The sequence below is a fragment of the Diabrotica virgifera genome, chromosome 6, assembly GCF_917563875.1.
Source record: "Diabrotica virgifera virgifera chromosome 6, PGI_DIABVI_V3a".
NCBI lineage: Eukaryota > Metazoa > Arthropoda > Insecta > Coleoptera > Chrysomelidae > Diabrotica > Diabrotica virgifera.
The window spans coordinates 7,175,872-7,196,458 of record NC_065448.1 but is presented as its reverse complement, the minus strand read 5'-3'; the positions used below and the strand labels follow the sequence as shown (position 1 = coordinate 7,196,458).

Below are 20,587 nucleotides of genomic sequence, written 5' to 3'. Positions count from 1 at the left end.
TTAATGAAATTTACCGTATTATTTTACTGTATCATAAAGTTTTTTTGGGTGAAATATGAAGGTCCTAAGTGTAGCATAAATGGTTTAAAAACGTAAAATGGGAATACTTGTTTTTGTATGGTTTTTTCGCAATCATTGCTATTTTGTAACAAGGGTGACTATTTTTTAAATTTTTAACCAATTTTATATTGTAGGAAATTTATATACGCAACTTTTATGTTAGTACAACTTTTCTCGGAAATGAATACTTTTAAAGTTATAATCAAAAAACGAAGAAAAAAAATCGAATTTTTCCTTAATTTTTTGACATTTTGATTATTTAAACAATGTTCCGGACCTTTTTGAGAGGGTGGATAACTCAAATATTATTATTTGATTTATTTTCAAGCAATTTCTGCAAAAAAATTTGAGTCACTTCTCAACGTCCAAATGTACTAATATTTTTACAGATGCGCCCTGGTCTATGTTTCTTAATTTATTTCCCATCAATCTTACAACTGGCGCCCAACGTGGACCTTCTCAATACAATAATCAACTGTAGTACTGTTGTTTTTTTAATTTAAGGCATACAAGTAACACACTGACCAGATTTAAGACTGTGTATTATCTTTGCAGTTTAATCTACTTTTCAACTGCCTTCTTATGATGTTTATAACGTTTTAATTTTGTATCTTTTTATGAATTTTTGAAATGTATTTAACTTTTAAAACAAGTATTTACTCTTTAACTCCAAAGCCCTTAATTATTATATTCAGCATCGGGGAGGAAATAATATTATTATACTCTGCCTTATATTTTAAGCCAAAACCTCCCTTATACACCTGATTTACTGTAAAATAAATCCATTCTTATACGTTTTTCCTCCTTCCAGGATGTTGGACACTAAAGGAGATGAGAATCGGTGTGCCGGAAGCTGCACTATCTGGTGACACGGTGACTTTGGCCTGCGAATACAATCTCGAGGAAGTCGCTTTATACTCCATCAAATGGTATTGGAACGACGAGGAATTTTATAGATACGTTCCCAAAGAATCGCCGCCCTTCAGGGCTTTCACCGTGACGTTCGCCGACTTCAATGTTGACGTAAGTGTTTTTTATTTTTCTCCGATGGAAAACTCCCTGCTATAATGAGCTTTTATATAAAGATATAAAAAAATTCATTTATTTTCTGATAAGAATAGTTTAATTTAAATAAAAGAAATGAAGGTTTTTTACTTCAAAATATGTGTCTCTCCAATGGCGCTCGGCCATATCTCAGAAACCGTTTATGGTACAGCTTTGAAAAAAAATGTGTGTGTACTTTGTACGCACGTAAGACGATATTCTTCTATTATATAGGTAATTTAAACGAAGTAAATATACTTAACAGGTTATTTGTATTTTATTTAAAAAATTAAACTAACTTTCTTATCTACCACTTTCAAAAAAATTTTATTAAAACAACCAAAAATAAAAAAAAATATGAATCGCCCAGGATTAGAACCCGCGTCCTTCCAATCTCGGAGCTAACGCCCTACCAACTACTCCAGCGAGGTCCTTGTAATTAACGTGTAAGTTTCGGATATAATTACACAACACGGCGACAATAATTAGTGTAAAAATTAAGAATTATAATAAATAATACATTTACTAAAAACACTAATATATTCTTTTAATGACTTATTTGCACGGATACAGATACATACATACCTATCTTGAAAGATTAGCAATGAACTACATGCTGTCTGTGTGCGCAGGTGCGCAGATTTATGTACAATTTTACCCTCAATCGAATCGCCGCTAAGGAAGAATATCTTAAAAAATATTTATAACAAAAGTTGCCTCGGAAAAAGCCTAGAAATTATTTTTATAATTGTAGGTCCACCGTTAGAGGGCGTAATTGAATATCAAAAAATAAAAAAATTAAAATTTTTACAAAATTTATCTAATGCAAGGGCACTGGAAATCGAATCATCGTATTCTTTATAAAAGTCTGCGGATATTTGATTTCACAAGTTTAAGTCTACCTTTGCAAATAACAGGTGGGGGTGAGTGGGAACCTTCTTCTGAAAACATTTTTGTAAGTCCGGTTCTGCTAAATCGAATTTTGCAGACTTGGTCATGTTGAAAACAGCTCTTTTTCGTCAATGTAAGAGTCTTATTTTCGAAATAGGCGTTATTTAATTATTTTTGGAAATCTAGTTTTCTTTAGATAATTTTAAATACAAGTATGCATTTTTAATCCTGTATTACAAAATTAGACCAAATTAGCAACATAATACCGGAAACCGCATGTCGATACCTTTTTTCTATCTCGAGGTATCTTTAGAAATGTGTAAATTTTAAACAACTGTTAATGTCACCGGTAAACGAAGTTAAGGAAAAGTAGTGTGCTATGGAAAAAACAAAGAAACGTTTTCCAAATGTAAACATATATAATTAATTAAAATAACAAGACAAACAACACTATAAAATATAACAAAGAAATAAAAGCAACCACTTACTTAGTGACGACCTAAATGTTTAAATTGTTGCCCATCATTTTCGATGCAAGAATTTACTCTATCAAGAGTAAATTGAACCGTAGTCTCAACCTTTGCTTTCACAATGCTTTGAATGGCGTTTCGTATTTTCTAGATTCTAGACCAGTGGTTCTCAACCTTTTTGTGGCGACGGAACACTTTTAATTACCGAAAAAAATTGCGGAACACCAAAGCAATAACATGCATATATTGATAAACAGATTAGGATTAGCACATAAATTCTGTAATAAACTTCGTTATACATACTCAAATTTGTAAAATTTTACTTAAAATAAAAATAAACTTAAAATATGAAAACAAAAAACATTTTTAAAATTAACAAAAGCGTAATTCTCAAAATACATCATATGAGTAAATACTTCAAATTAGTGAGACACTTGTGCCTGGTGTCGTTTGCAAATTTGCTCAATATCAGGCCTGATGTGGGAAAGAGCTACTCTCATTTATTGTTCTAAGTTTAGCAGCCTTTCCCGTTTCTTATTTTTAATGTTTGTTAAAGATGAGAACCCAAATTCACATAAATAGGACGTTGAAAACTGTATTAAAATACTAATCGCTTTTTTGGCAAGAAGTGGATATTCCTCTTGGACCAAGATCCAAAATTCCTGTACATTCACTTCTGAAAACTTAATTTTCAGAGTACGATCAGATGACAACGAAATAAATTCTTCTTCTTGGTTCAGAGAAAACTGGAAATTGGCTGTATTACCTGTGCTAAAAGGACTTCTTATCCAGTCATATTTTTCTACGTTCAGAGATGGAAAATACCTGGCAATTGTCTCCTCTAATAGTGATAAGTGTTCTGTAACTATATGCGTGATTTCTTGTTCTTTATCTTCATCACCTTCATTCTGAAGCAATGGAAACATATCCACTGTATTTGTCTCTAAAATGCGCTTCTTCCAAAATGACAATTTTTTCTGGAAAGCTGACAGCTTGTCCGTGGATGTTAAAATATTTTCATTTTTGCCTTGCATACTTGAGTTAACGCCATTTAAATAATTAAAAATATCGGCCAAATATGCCACTTTAGTGCACCATGCATCATTTTCAAAATATGTGGTAAATGTGTCATTACCTTCTTCTTGGAAAAAAGTTAACAGCTCCGTTCTAAGTTCATAAATTCGACATAATACTTTGCCCCTTGACAACCATCTAACTTCGGTGTGCAGCAACAAACATTCATACTTTGATTCCATTGAGATGCAGAGTTGTTTAAAAAGACGGGTTTTTAGTGGTCTTGATTTGATGTAATTCACGACATTAACCACACGTTTTTGAAATTAGAGATGCTCTATGCAAGAAACAGTGCGTAGATATGATATTTTCATTTCGCTTTTTTGCAAGGGTACAAAAACCTTTTATGGAGCCTACCATGGAAGGGGCACCATCCGTACAAATTCCTACGCAAAAGTCCCATGATATATTTTTTTCTCTCTAAATATGACGTTATGGAATCAAATACATCCTGACCTGTTGTACGTGCTGTAAGTTCTCTGCAGCATAAAAACTGATTGACTACCTATTTCACCTTCGTCGACAAATCGAATAAATCCTAATAAATGAGCTTTGCCACTAATATCAGTGGATTCGTCCACCTGCAACGCAAGGTTTTTTTGTAAAGTTTATTTGTAACTTTTTCCTCAATATCTGCAGATAAATCAACAATCCTCCTTCTTATTGTATCATCCGACATAGGAATTTTCCGTATTTCGTTTTGTGCATCGTTGCCAAACATAATTTTGACCATCTCACAACATGCTGGTAATATAAGAGATTCTGCAACAGTGTGTGGTTTTTGTTTCAAAGCAATTAATTCGGCGACCTTATATGAAGCTATTTGTGCTTTGTCGGAAATTGTTAGCGACCTTTCAAATTGTTTCGCTTGTGTCTCCAAAAGTCGCTTGAAATAATCTGTATTTTTTGAAGCTACACTAGCGTGTTTGGTAGTAAAATGGCGTTTTAATTTAGCCGGAGCCATTGCGCTATTAGCGAGTGTCTGCCCACAAACAATACACTTGGGAATTGGACAGTCTTCTTCCCCAGTCCAAATGAAGCCATAATCCAAATATTCATCCAAATATTGCCGGTTCAACATTTTTTTGCTGCGCTTCGATTTGTCATCAACCCCACTTCGTAAAGTTCCAGTATCTCCGCTGGTGCTCGCTTCATCATCATTAATTATGAGTTGTTCCACAGTAGTTTTTCTTTTAAGTTTGAGGAACTTATCCATTTTAATTTATTCGTCTCTAAACAAAATAATGCGGATGAATGCTTCACATTTTGTATAAAATATGCAATTACTTACCTTTGATAGATAAGCCGTACGTACACGTTACCATAAAAAAACTCACACAGCGATTTTCACGTATTACGTTTGTGCGATGTAACAAATTCAACATTCAGTTGCAGACTATTAGGTGATTCCACGATACACAAATACACAGTATGCTTATTGGGTTGCGCGCGTCTTTAGAGCCAAAACCATCGCGCATCGTTCAATGTTCAATAGGCATACGAGGCATACTATTCTGTCTAAATCCCGAGCCGAGGATTAGCGGCGTGTAATTTGGGTTGCCTATATAAACTTGAATCAACGAAATGGGCCTTGAGTGTTATTTAAAACGCTGAAAAGACCGTTTAGTGATAATAAAAAGGGTGGGTTGTGATTGCGCGCAGCGGTCAAATACCTCCTGCCCTGCGGTTCTCTCACTCTAATACCCGTAAGTTAGGTTTGGACCGAAGGGTTAGGTCTTCCTCCTTTCAGGCAAAAACCGATATTTACTGCGGTTGCATGATATTTAATATTAAAATAGTATTGGATGTGGTAGAATGTAGACTCTTTGTATAATTACCAATTGAACAGTGAAGCTGTTAGATCAATTTTCCGATTCAATCATTTCTACTGTTCACAGTTCTGTGTTTGTGTTTGCTTTTGAGTAGGTATTTCATTTTCTTGACAACGAAAATGTTCGGTGTGGAAAGAATTAATAAGTGCTTGGAATGCGGAAACGTGTATAAACGTAAACATGATTTAAAAAGACATGTAAAAAGTTCGCATCCCGACAAATTGGATGCAATTGCCCCTTTAAAAGTGCTTAAAGGCAACGTCTATAAATTTAGACATAAGCCAAGTTTAAACTTTCATGCCAAAAAAATGCACACAAATGTCATTGATTTGTACAGTTGTAATTTTTTGAATAATAAACATTCGCGATTCAAGTTTATATAGGCAACACAAATTACACGCCGCTAATCCTCGGCTCGGGATCTAGACTCGAGTGAGGCATACCGCATACCGTCGTGGCTGATTCAGATTGGCTGTGGCCAGTGTGGAGCTCACTCGGCGCTCGGCGCTTATAAAATCCAACGTGTGCACTGTGCCGACGCGGTGTTGTCACGTTGGGCAAATGAACATTTACGCTGCAGAATTTTATTAAATTAAAATGTACGTAAGTGGCTATTTTAAAATTTGAAAATATTTATTTGAAAAGAGTAATTGAGCAAAATGGTATGTAGGATTGCGAGTATTTCGCGGAACACTAGTGTTCCGCGGAACACCGGTTGAGAACCACTGTTCTAGACCATGTTTTCTCGAGTAGTGGGCCTAGCGGCAAAAACAAGATCTTTAATCCGTCCCCATAAATAAAAGTCTAAAACAGTTAAATCTGTTGCTATTCAATCTAATGCTTGCATCGAAAATGATGGGCAACAATTTAAACGTTTAGGCAGTCACTAAGACTAAGTACATAGTTGCTTTTATTTCTTTGTTATATATATTTTTTTCTTTCTTATTGGCTGTGGATTACTTGATCCATTCAGCCACGATAGTTAATAAATTACTGTTTGCTACAATATTCCAAATATAATAACATTACGTATTTGTTATATTTTATAGTGTTGTTTGTCTTATGTTGTATATTGTTGTTTTAATTATTTATATACGTTTACATCTGGAAAATTTTTATTTGTTTGTTCCATGGCACACTACTTTTCCTTAACCTCGTTTACCGGTGACAGTAACAGTTATGTATAAAATTTGCACATTTTTAAGATATCCAGAGAGAGAGAAAAAGGGTATCGACATGCGGTTTTCGGTATTATGTTGCTAATTTGGTTTAATTTTCTAATACAGGATTAAAAATGCATACTTGTATTTAATATTTTCCAAAGAAAACTAGATTTCTGAAAATAATTAAATAGCGCCTCCTAGCTTACGTATTACTTATTAGGCTATTTCGAAAATAAGACACTTACATTGACGAAAAAGAGCGGTTTTCAACAAGACCAAGTATGCAAAATTAGATTTAGCAGAACCGGAATTACAGCCATTTTTTCATCCCACCCACCCCCACCTCTTATTTTCAAAGTTAGACTTAAACTTGTGAAATTAAATATGCGCAGAATTTTATGAAGAATACGATGATTGGATTTCCAGTGCCCCTTCATTAAGTAAAGTTTGTAAAATTTTGATTTTTTAATTTTTGATATTCAATTACGCCCTCTAGCGGTGAATCTACAATTATGAAAATAATTTTCAGGCTTTTCCCGAGGCAACTTTTGTTATAAATATATTTTTCTCAAAGCTGTACTATTAACGGTTCCTGAGATATGGCCGAGAGCCATTCTTATTGGGACACCCGGTGCAATTGAATTGTATGACGAAAGACAGCTTAATGGCTAATTTATGTTAGGACGTGGCGTGCACGACACGTGTCGTAGAGCAATAGAAAGCGTACGTCCTCGGCATTCCCCGGTGTCGTCCCGTTCCGTTGTACGATATACTAGCCAATACTTTTCATATCAGATGATTTTTCAACGTGCCCCGTAAGACATCCGTGTCGTCCACGTCCCGTCCTAATATAAATCCGGCTTAACATTTAATCGTTTTAGGGACCACCACCACAGTATATAGAGGTTCCACAGTAGAACCACTCTCCGAAAAATTGGAAGTAAAATGTTTCAACGCGCAGGGCGACTGCGCATCTTTCCTGGTCGCCCGAGAACCATTCTTCAATTGCTAGTCGAGTAGGAACGTACGGGTTAACAGTGCCGTATTTTGCTTAAATTGAGTTAGTTTTGTGAATAATTGTTAGTATTGTGAAGTTGAACATGAGTAAAATTCGAAGTGGTATTAGTCGGTGTTCAGCGAAAATGCGCACGAACAATTCGAAAAATTATAACTACAGTTTTTTCCGATTTCCCAAGGATGCTGATAGGTACGTACATAATTTTGAATTTGCTTATTTAACCACCTTAACAGAATAGCATCATTATTATTGGAAATAGTAAAATGTTACATGCACTTTTTTAAATACTTCAGATACAATAATTATGTTTACAACGAGGAAATATTTTCTAAAGATTTCTTGATATATAAAATTAACATGAAGTAAAACTCCCTAGTGTAGTTGGTATATTTAATAAAAATTCTAAAATTTTTTTTTAAAAATCCAAACGGATTACGTTCAAAACGTTTTCGGACTTATCAGTCCATCATCAGTGAACCTATAACCATTCGGGTATTATCCCGTTTTATTTTTCTTGATATATATTATATGTTTATATATATATATATATATATATATAATGTAAAGAAAAAAGAAGTACTTTGTTGACTTGTTTATAAAAAACACTTTTGAGTTTCGGTGGGTTGGAGTCAATAAAAAGGGGCTGTTAGAATACTATTTTTTATTACTCGAGCTTTCGAATGTGTTTACATTCATTTTCAAGAGCTAAAAAGTAACTGATAAAGTGGAAACAAAGATCATGTAAAAATATAACTCACCAGATAAATCTAGATTGGTTATTAAAACTTGCTAACATTAATACATATAAATAAGAGGAAATATTAATATCCATAAAATGAATTCTTCCCAGACTGCATAATATAAATTAATGGCCAAAAGATTTAAATTTTTGAATTTAAATTTAAATTTCCTCTTATTTATATGTATTAATGTTAGCAAGTTTTAATAACCAATCTAGATTTATCTGGTGAGTTATATTTTTACATGATCTTTGTTTCCACTTTATCAGTTACTTTTTAGCTCTTGAAAATGAATGTAAACACATTCGAAAGCTCGAGTAATAAAAAATAGTATTCTAACAGCCCCTTTTTATTGACTCCAACCCACCGAAACTCAAAAGTGTTTTTTATATATATATATATATATATATATATATATATATATATATATATATATATATATATATATATATATATATATATATATATATATATATATATATATATATATATATATATATATATATATATAAATTCGGGTTCAAAACGTCCTCCGACGTTGTCCGATGCCTTGTTGCCAATATCTTCTATCATTGCAATTTTCATCTTCTAATCCTCGTACACTCATTGATCGTCTTACTCCTTGTATCCACGTCGTTCTTGGCCTTCTTCTTTTCCTGTTTTCTGTAGGTAACCATTTCATAATTTTCTTTAGCAGTCTCTCCTCCCCCATTCTCTGAACATGTCCGTACCACGTTAATTGTTTCTTCTCAATGCATCTATGACCGTTTCCTGTAAATTCATTATTCGCTTTACTTACTCATTTCTAACCCGGTCCAATCTCGATGTTCTACTTGATCTTCTTAGGGCATCCATCTCGGTAGCTTCTATTTTACTTTTTTGGTGTTCCTTTATTTTCCATGTTTCGGATCCGTATACCAATGTGCTCTTAATTATGGTGTTGTATATTTTCATTTTTCTGTTTCCCTATCTCGGTACTCCACAAAACTCCGTTCAATGATTTAATTATATCTCTAATTATTGTTCTTTCTTTATTTATTCTGCTCTTAATTTCTGCATCGTCTGTATCTCCTTTGTTGAAATTAATTTCCAAATACTTATATTTACCACAGCTAGTTATTTTCTGGTTATTGTCCAATATCATATCAGTTGAATCTTCACCTAGGCATAAATATTGTGTTCTTTCTACATTCACGTGCATATTATATTACATATTTAGGAAAGTTAATAATAGCCGGAAAATTTAGTGTTGTCTAAATAGTAAGTAAATTTAATTTATTTACAGAGCACGAAGTTGGACAATGTTGTGCCAGAGAGATGATTTGTTAAACAAGAAAACAAACATAAATTTGAACAGATAATGCAGTGTGCATTTTGAAAATAGTATGTTTTCAAGCAAATCTCGGAACATCTTGTGTAAAAACGCAGTACTACGTTTATTTCCTTCAATAGAAGACAGTCCAAACCAACATTCGAATGTTGATCAAGGTGAGTTTATATGTTTGAAAGCTGTAATTTTCATGTAAACCTAAGAATCTTCTGCTATTTATATTGTTGACGTACAGATTTGTTGCATTTTAGTATTGCAATAAATTATAGCTTGTTTACTATGTAAACAACTTTTTTTATCTTTATATTTATCTTTAAACAACTTTTTGATCTGGAAATACCAAGGTGCCCCTTGAAATCTATCTGCTCTATACAAAAATATTTAAGCGGAATTTTGACGTGGAAATACCACAGTAAACTGTGGAAATGGAAATACCATATATTGTCGAAATAACAGACGGTATGCAACTTTCTAAGAAATTATTATCCAGTTCCTGCTATTCTCTTTGCTATTTCTATTGTTGGAATACAAATTTGTTGGATTTACATTTGTTGAATATTTTTGATTTCAAAATAACAAAAGGCTTCCTTGTACTTTAAAAAATTATTTCAGCTTGGTAATAAAAAATTAAATGTTGTAGATTGTAGATATTTTATGTGCAATATGACACTTTATTCATATAAGACAACCTATAAACTTCTGTTGTAGATGATGAAAATAGTTTTGATCCAGTAAATGAGGAACAACGGGAAGAATTAGCTACCGTACCGCTAGGTGGAGAGGACAGCGAAGTTGTTCTACAAAAAAATCAACAAACTCAAACTTTGGAAAGTGTATCGACCTATAGCCCTAAAAAAACAAGCTAAGAAAGATTATAAAGCAATTGCCAAACAAGAATTTTCGATTAAAAAAAATTGCAAAAACTACAAGATTCTGGAAAACCCGATTATCGTAAAAACGTTACATTGGAAAATTATAAATCACTAACGGATAAATTTTGTTCTACCAATAATAATTTAGCTAATTTTATTAATATTCAATAATATGTACAATATATTAAAAACCATTGGGTTTTAAAACTTGCGCAATACCGTTGAAATGTAAACATTGAATTGTAATATTGTTTTTCATTTATTAAACCCCTTTGTTTTTGTAATATTAACATCTAGTAAGAACATCTGGACAGTTAAGTATGGGAAGCCGCATTTTTTATTTTAATAAAGAATAGTAGTAGGCCCAGAAAGTTTTAGTACGGCTCTGTAAGGTTAACCAAAGGAGCGTGCGACCTCCGCCCGAATCACCACTGGTGAATTTCCAATTTCGTACTTTGCCGGTGTTACTTCTTGAGATCAAAGCGCCGACAGATGAGTGGTTTTACTGTGGAACCTCTTTATACTGTGCCACCACCAACAGCCGACATATATTTCTCCTTAATAGAGTCATTCGAACTGCCTGCGGTGAACCCTGAAGGAAATCTAAAACCAGCTATCTTGTAAGCAAAATAATAGAGAATTAAAGTAAGTCATCAATCGAAGTAGCACAGAAAACGACAATAAATATCGTTCCCATACCACCAGATTGACAACAGGTGGAACTTTCTCTGGTTACAACCTCCCGAGATTTTCAAAAATTATAAATCATACAGGATGCCGAGGAAATTAAGATGAGAGAATTTGAAATAATTCACAACCCATCTGCTCAGCGTGGTAAAAGTTCCAACAAGAAAGATTCCTTAGTACTCAACAAAAGAGTAAATGAATTAAAATGTATAAACATTTTCAATTTCTTAACGCAGCAGCTGCATAATACTCTGGTTAAATCGAAGAGTGCAGGAAGAGTCTATACCGGTTTCGGAGGTTTTTACCTCCTCGGATGAGGAGGGAAAAAACAGTCTTAGGAAGATTCTGTGCAATTTGTCTTTAAGTATCAATATACGCATAAGAATTCTTAGATGTTACGTCTTTAGTGTCCTCCTCTACGGAGTTGAAAGCTGGAGTCTGACAGAAGATGCCATAAAACGGTTAGAGACATTTGAAATGTGGTGCTACCGACGAATGTTGAGGGTCTCATATATAAACCACACAACTAATATAGCTATACTCTAGAGGCTAAAAAAGACAAAGAAATAATTAACACCGTAAAGAACAGAAAATGGGCTTACTTCGGCCACATTATGCGTAACGATAAATACCGACTGCTACAGTTGATTCTACAAGACAAAATTGAGGGCAGGAAAGGCCCTGGACGTAGACGTATATCCTGGCTGGCCAATCTTAGGAAGTGGACTGGTCTAACGTCAACTGATCTATTTCGAGCTGCAGTAAATACAATAAGATGGGTCAATGTGGTCGCCAACCTCTCCAGAAGATAGGCACCTTTAGAAGAAGACAGACAGACGGACAAACAGACAAACTTGAAACCGGAAGTGTATATTTTTTGTTTTTGTCTTGCGAAGACGTGTCCAATAATACCTAATTAACTTAATCTAACGCAAATATCAATAATGTTTTCATAAATATGAAGAATTTTCATAAAGAAACGCTAGCAATATTACATGTTTGATTAATATCCCAGATCCAAACGTTTTATACGCCAGTTCCTATAAATAAAAATACACGAAATAGCCGGATATAGACGTAGCCGAATTCGTCGTAAATCTTGAATTTGTAATTTGTAGGGTATTTGCATATCTCGATCCAAATTCTGTGCCTGAATTTTTGATTCGCATAAAGGGAGGAATCCCTAAAAGATTAATTCGACAGATGATGTCGCAACGCAACGCAACGGAAAGCGGAACTCGAACATATCGCGAACACTTCAATCATTTCTACCTACAAATATACGTACCTGTGCATGGAAGTAATACACAAATATCCACAGATACAGGCGAAATGAAAATATTCGATAAAAACTCAATATAACATTCGATGGGAGTATTTTTAATAGAAAGTAAAGGATAAGCAAAGCAATCTGTTTATATAAGTTCGTTTTATTAATAGTTTTGTTTACATAATTCTGTTATAATTCTCTTTTGTTTACTTAGATATATTCATATAATTATTATAAAAGATACTGCAGTTTAGTAATCAAACTTCTTTAAGTAGGCATCTACTTGAAACAGAGTATTTCTTTATCAGTTCTTCTATGTCTTCTTCTTCTTTTTGTATAGACATGACTCTGTTTTTTCAATGTGCCTCTAGTAAGTTGTTGTTCCATCGTTTCCGTTGTCTTCCCACTGATCGTCTTCCTATTTGGGAACCGTCTCTCGCTGTCCTGACTACCCTATTTGTTGTCATTCGGCTTATGTGGTCATTTTATTCTATTCTTCTGTTTCTGTTTTGTAAATTCTCCCTTTCATTTCTTTTCCGATATTTTTATTTTTCCATATTGTGGCAACCTGCGGCTCTGTTTGCTCTATTCACTTGATATTCCACTTCTGCTTCGAGCCTTCCGTAGCTAGATAGTGTGATGCCTAGGTATTTAAACTCCATCACTTGTTTTATTATCTGACCTTCCATCTCCAATTTACATCTTATCGGATCTGCTGTTATAACCATGATTTTGTCTTTTTTGAGGAAAATAACATGTTAAATTCTCTGGCGATTATGTTGAATTGGTGCAGGATACGTTGTAAATCATCTTCACTTTGAGAGATTAGTATTGCATCGTCCACATAACAGATTATTTTAAGTTGTTTTTCTCCCATTGGGTATCCTTTTTTAGTTCTTACTTTTTTATTATTTCGTCCATGATCAGGTTGAACAATAAAGGACTCAAAGGATCCCCTGTCTTATCCCATTGCCGACTTCAATTGAGTCAGTTAGTTCATCTTCCATTTCCACTTTTATTGTGTTGTTCTGGTAAATGTTTTCGATCGTTTTAATAATTATTCCTAGAGGAACCTCTCTCGAGTATAACAAATGGATAACGTCCTTTAATGTGACTCTGTCAAATGCTTTCTTAAGGTCCACGAAACATAAATATGCCGGTTTGCTGTATTCCAACGATCTCTCTTGAACTTGCCTCATTATAAATATAGCGTCAGTGCATGATCTTCCTGACCTAAAACCTTGTTGTTTTTCTGCTAATGTTATAATTTCATTCAATTTGTTTGTTATCATTTTGGTTGTTAATTTTAATGTTGTGTTTAATAAGTTAAATCCTCTGTAGTTCTCCGGGTCCAATTTGTCTCATTTTTTGAAGAGAGGTATTAGGCTGCTTGACCTCCATTCTTGTGGTATTCTGTTTGGTTCTATTATTTTTTGTATTAGTTTCAATAGTTGTTTAGTTAAATCTTGTCCTCGGTAATTTAGGAGTTCGTTCGATATTCTGTCCTCTCCTGGAGATTTTCTATTTTTTAATTTTCTTAATGCTTCCTTTACCTCTCCCTCCTCGATGTTTATTTCTTCGTTTGTCCTAACTTCAGGTGTTGGTGGTTCATTATCGTCGCCTTTAGCAAATAGAGTTCGGAAGTAGTCTGCCCATGTTTCCTTCTGAATGTGTTTTTGTGTTCTTCTATGTGAGGGATTTTTTAACAGTAAAAAGATATTTTCCTAATTAGTACTGAAAGTGATACCTTACACGCCTTACAGCATGCGACTACCGTTACACGAACAACGCGATAGCGGAGTTCGGGCAAGCAAACTCTATGTTAATATTAATATAATCGGCATAAGCGGCCAGTTGAACCGTTCTGTTGGTCAATAGGTTTCCTCGTCCAGTTTGTACTTGCCTAACCGCATACTCCAGGAGCATACCGCATATGGAGCTTTATCAGATATCTTCAAGAACAGCATACCAAATTATTTGACTGTTTAAACTGTTCGTGTATAAAAAAACTGTTCGACCAATGTGTGCTTCCAGTCATGACTTACGGTGCCGAAACATTATCGTTAACCCAGGGCACAGCAACCAAACTTAGAGTGGCCCAAAGAAGAATGGACCGGTCACTACTTGGACTGATTCTCAGAGACAGGGCCAGAAACGAAGAAATCAGAAGAAGGACAGGGGTCACAGATGTCATAGAGCGAGCAACATGGCTGAAGCAACGAGCAACATGGAATTGGGCGGGCCATGTAGCCAAAATGAAGGACTAGAGGTGGAACCAAAAAATTACAGTGTAGAGACCAAAATCAGACACAAGAAGTAGAGGTAGACCACCTACACGATAGACAGACGACGTCAAAAGGATTGCTGGGAACGAATTGGTTGCAGGAAGCCCAATATCAACAAAACTGGAAGAAATTAGGGGAGGCCTATGTTCAACGTTGGATGCAGAAGGCTGGATAATGACATTCAAGTGCAAGGTTAAACAATGTTGGGGCCAGCCCATCTCCCTGCTTCAGTTCCTGCGAGATTTTGAAATAGTCTGTCCGGTGGTTTTGTATTTTCGTAAACATGCCTGAATTTCATTCTTCGTGGCTTTAATGAGTCTAATTAGCTTGTGTGGTATTGACAATTCAGCCAATATATAGTATAGTCTGCTCCTTTTGACTGAGTCGTATGCCTGTTTGAAGTCTACAAACACGTTATGAACATTAACATCGTGTTCCCATGTTTTGCTCAAGACCTGCTTGATTGTAAATATTTGATCCATTCTCGATATTCCCCGTCTGAAGCCTGTATGATACTCTCGTAACCTGTCTGGTTTATAATATACGTGAGGACTTTATATGCTGTACATAGTAGAGAAACTCCATGGTAGTTTTTGCACTGTAGTTTGTCTCCTTTTTTATAGATCGGGCATACTATATGGGTCTTTGATGAGCGCGTGGATATGACTTGCTAGGTGGTCGTCACCTATCTTATACAGATCTGCTGGAATTTCGTCAACTCCCGGGGCTTTATTGTTTTTCTGGGCCTTAATAGCTTCGAGAACTTCCTCTATGGCTAGAGCTTCTATTTCATTCTCTTCTACGTGGTTCGTACCCATTTCATCTTCCATATCTACTTGTGTTCCAAGAACGGTCTGAAAATAATGTTTCCAGGTTTCTGTGACTTTCTGTTGGTCACTGATTATTTGCCCGCTTTCATCTTTGCCTAGACTTGTTTGAGGTTTATATTCACTTTTTATCTTTTTTAGGTATTCGTAAACCCCTCTAATTTCATTGTTTTTAAAAAAAATTTCCATTTTTTCTATTTGTCCATTTTCATAAGCTCTCTTTTTCAACGAAAACTTTTCGTTTATAAATTCGCAAGGTCTGTGTGTTATTGCGTCGCTGCTCCTGCAATACTTAGAGTAGATTTATCGATGGATTCTTATGTAGTTTTGTCTTCTGAATCTAAATCTGAAAACGGTATTTAGATATCTCTAATCGTCTTCGAGATAATCGACCTCAAAGTCTAAAATGTGACGTCACAATCCTTTTATTTTCCGCCGACACACTAAACGTCAGCTGAAATCGTTTATAGTAAGTAGGCTAGTTTTTTTATCTGAATTTGTTAAGCAAAGCATAGGTTATTTACATTTGAGTTTGATATTTCGTGAATGTCAAACTAAATTTTAAATTAAGTATTAATAAAATATCAATGACAGTTGATAGTTAATTTAATTAGGTATTATATAAAATAAATAAGATTTTCAAAAATACAATTTGAGTATAATTTGAAAGCAATGATTTACTAATAACTTTACAAAGGTTTATACGAGTATACGGCCTCCCCTTTAATGGGACTACCTAATGATAAATGGACTGTTCCATTGGTTATGAAATGAAAATTGTTATTATAGTCGGTTCGCTAAACTCAGACACAACTGGCTAGTGATTTTAGTAGGTAATTTTTTTGTTTTTTGCCAATTTTGCCGAAATTGGCAAAATTACTAATTATTTAGTAATTATTAACTATTTAGTAATTTTTTTTTGCCAAATTGGTAAAATTACTGACTAAAATCACTAGCCAGTTGTGTCTGAGTTTAGCGAACCGACTATATGAAATGTTGTTTGGAATAAAACAGATTATGGTCTGATATGTGCTATTACATCCTTCTAATGGAAAACAGTATTTGAAAATTTTTCTCAAATTATGGATACCAACAACATTTTTATTTATAACTCTTTTATTTTTAATTTGACAAAGAAAAGTTATTCTTCATAAAAAGCTCTTCATGGTCAAAGATTTATGATGCACATCATATATCAAATTTTATTAATTTTATACGAGGTATATAAAAAAAATGAATTTCGATCAAGAGTGTACCTTTATAATTCACAACATTTAAATTAGAGTGATATAGTTGCACATTAAAACATAATTTTCAATTCTCAAAACTTTTCATAATAGCAAATTTTACATATCATGAATTAAAATACGTAAATAAACAAAGTTTTCGTTATAATAATGCTCGCATTTTCAGCTTGTTCTTTCTACATATTTTATCTTGCCTGCTTCTTGAGATCTTCTTGTTAAGTACATTTTGTGTGTTTTTTTTTTAATTCAGACCGTAACCCATATGTGCGCCAATGATGAATATAAAATTCTAAATTGTATGTCAAAAAATGTACCTATCCTAGAGATGGTGTTACCTTTTTTGAAATACCCTGTATGGCTCAATCACCATATGGAATTTTATTGAAATTCCACCAAATGTTTATACAAAATTTCATCGGATTTAGGTCAAAGCAGCTTCCAAAAGATCAACTCCCGCCATATAAGCTCTTTTACATTTTTTTCCCTTAAGAAAAAATATCGAGAGTCTCGAAGCCCTGAGGGAACGTCATGAGACCGCCCGGCCGACACTTCGACTAGGTATCCCTCAGGATACCCTCGTTCAGAATGTTTGTCCTCTCGAGAGGATTTTATCCTTGTTATTCTATCGATAACACTCGTACACTGCCGGGATGAAATTTACATTTAAACACATCTTTCAAGTTTTTATCAGTTCCGAAGGAAACTTGGGGAGTGGGTAAATTTGGGATATGACAATATAAACACATTAACTTGTTTATTATGCAGCTACGAACTTAATCTTAACCATATAGAACCATGTAGGAAATACTTAATGAACTATCTAGGGGAAAATGTGTATGCAATAAATTCATTTTTCATGCATACAATAAATGAAGAAAACATGGTGCATCCAAAAAGATGAAGCATCATCATTATTTTCGGTATTCCTCTCCTACTCCTCCCAAGAACCAGCAAATTAACAATTCTACCTATTGGATGATTAAAATCTCTACATTGAGCATTATCATTGTTTCGATATAATAGGCTATTGATTACGTTCAAAATAAGAGAGCTAAAAGGAACTACAACGTTAACGGGATTTTATTGTCTCATATGGTCAACGGACATCTATGTTTAAAAAAACCGCGGAGTGCTACCATTTAAATGGGTGCATTTTTAAGAAAGGGGTGAATTAGTCCCTAGGCACAGGGTGAATTAGGGTGAGTTCCATTCACTTTTGGTACAAACACTTCTAAAGGAAAATTGTTTCAGGATAAATTTACTATCGAAATATCATATTTTTAAGTCAAAAGTATTTTTTTTACAAAAATACATTCAAAAGAAAAGCAAGAAAAAAACACAAAAGAAAGTAATTTTGTTTTTAGCCCCATAATTTCTTTCCACATGGATATAGGTATAGGCATTGCTTCAGCGAAAAATAACTTCCATCCTTCCTTTTTAAAATGACGTTTGGTAGAATACTCTAGGATTTATAGTTTCCAAAATAGAATTTTTTAAAATTTGCCGCTCACAGAATTTTTGAGAAATTTTCCCCATTATTTCGCAAACATTGTTCTGTAACTTTTTTCTACGCATTTCTAGGTATATGCAATGGTACATTTAGTGAAAAGAGGAGTCAATTGCCTTTAAAATGGTCTACTATGTAAGGTCGTACGACTATTTTTAAACAAGTTATGCTTTTTCAAGCTTTTATACTTTTAATGATTTTTGATATTTTTTATGAATATTTTTTTAAATTTCTCATTATGACTTCTTTTCTTGTACATTTAAGTATATACATTTTAGAATAAAAAAAGCTTATTTTCTTTACTTTAAAATGTTGTATTGCAATCACCTCTAGGACTATTTTTAAACAAGATATCTGTGGGATATCCAAGAGGATCCGTAATTTGAGAAAAAATTTAAATTTTTTTTATTTTTTCAATTAGAAAAATATAATTGCATATTGTAACATAATTTTTAATTCCAAATAACTTTTCTTGATAACACTTTTCGATATTGTGGAGTATAAAGGTACTTTACTCTTGAGCCAAATTCATATTTTTTAACATACCTCGTACACTATTGATAAAATTTTATATCTGATGATTACATCTTAGGTTTTAGACTATGCAGAGCATTTTATAAAGAATAACTTTTTTCATAAAGTTAATAATAAAAAGTTTTCCATATGGTTCCAACTTAGTGGGACCTATTGCATGTGTATATGTCAAAATATGAAAAAGCATATCTTGTTTAAAAATAGACCTAGAATTTTTTACAATACACCATTTTAAAGTAAAGAAAATAAGCTTTCCTTTTTATTGCACAATGTGTATACCTAAGTATACAATAAAAAGTTATAATGAGAAATTTAAAAATAATCATAAAATATATCAAAAATCATTAAAAGTATAAAATTTTGAAAAACCATATCTTACTTAAAAATAGTCATACAGCCTTATACGATAGACCAAGGTAATTGACTTTGCTTCCTACTAAATGTAACATTGCATATACCTAAAGCTGCGTAAAAAAAAGTTACGGAACAATGTTTGCGAAGTAACAAGGAAAATCGCCCAAAATTGTTGTGAGTGGCGAAATTTGAAAAATCATATTTTGGAAACTGTAAATCATACAGACTTACACTAAACGCCATTTTAAAGAGGAAGGATGGAAGCTTTTTTTCTATGAAGCAATGCCTATACCTATATCCCCGTGAAAAAAAGTTGTAGGGCAAGAAACAAAAATGCTACCTTTCGTGTTTTTTTCTTGCTTTTCTTTTGAATATATTTTTGTAAAAAAAAATATTTTTGACTTTAAAATGTGATATTTCGATAGTAAATTTAACATGAGACAATTTTTCTGTAGACGTGTTTGTACCAAAGGTGAATAGAACTCACTCTAATTTGCCCTGTGCCTAGGGACTAATTCACCCTTTTCTCAAAAACACACCCCTTTAAATGGTAGCACTCCGCGGTTTTTTCATATATAGAGTTCCATTGACTCTATGAAACAATAAAACCCCGTTAACGTTGTAGTTTCTTTCTAAAATACATAATCAATAGCCTATTAGTATGATATAATTGATCCAAATAATGGCATAATCCAGACATCCAAACTGAAAGTTATACTCCAACACCAAATGGTTCTATATGGTCCACATAATGTTCAGAAAAAAGTCACACCATTTTGAGAGGCGGGTTTGGGGGGGGGGAAGAGGGGAAGAAATTGGTAAATTCGTAGTGTTTTAGATTTTTCGTTAATATTTCCAAAACTATGCGGTTTAGCATGAACAACCTTCTATACAAAAATGTTCTACATAAAATTTGAAATAAAAAGGCCCATGCATAATCCTTCTAAAATGAACGGTTCCAAAGTTACGGAGGTAGTATAGTATAATTGGTCCAAAAAAGGCCTAACCCAGACATCAAAAGTAAAAGTTTTCCTCCAACACCAAATTGTTCTATATGGTCCACATATTGTTCAGTAAAAAGTTACACCATTTTGAGCGTCCGGTTTGGGGGGGAGATGGGGGAGAAGTCGGTAAATTAGTACTTTTTTTACGTTTTTCGTCAATATTTCTAAAACTATGCTTTAGCGTAAACAATGGTCTATACAAAAATGTTCTACATAAAATTCAAAACAAAAAAGGTCCTATACATAATTGTTATAAAATCAACGGTTCCAGAGTTATGGAGGGTGAAAAGTGGAGGTTTTCGATACTGTTTAAATCATCTGGGCAATTGATGATGACTTTGGGTTGACGTTGGTGACTTTGGTGAGGTTGACGTTTCT

At 33.6% G+C, this 20,587-nt stretch overlaps 1 protein-coding gene across 1 annotated transcript in view; it reads left to right on the top strand.

The window, feature by feature from the left end:
* Window positions 1-20,587, top strand: part of LOC126886995 (uncharacterized) — a 277,181-nt gene that overhangs the window by 146,865 nt on the left and 109,729 nt on the right. Inside the window, exon 2 of the mRNA XM_050654268.1 lies at window positions 872-1,083. Coding sequence (XP_050510225.1) covers window positions 872-1,083 — 212 coding nt within the window. The remainder of the gene's footprint in view (window positions 1-871; window positions 1,084-20,587) is intronic.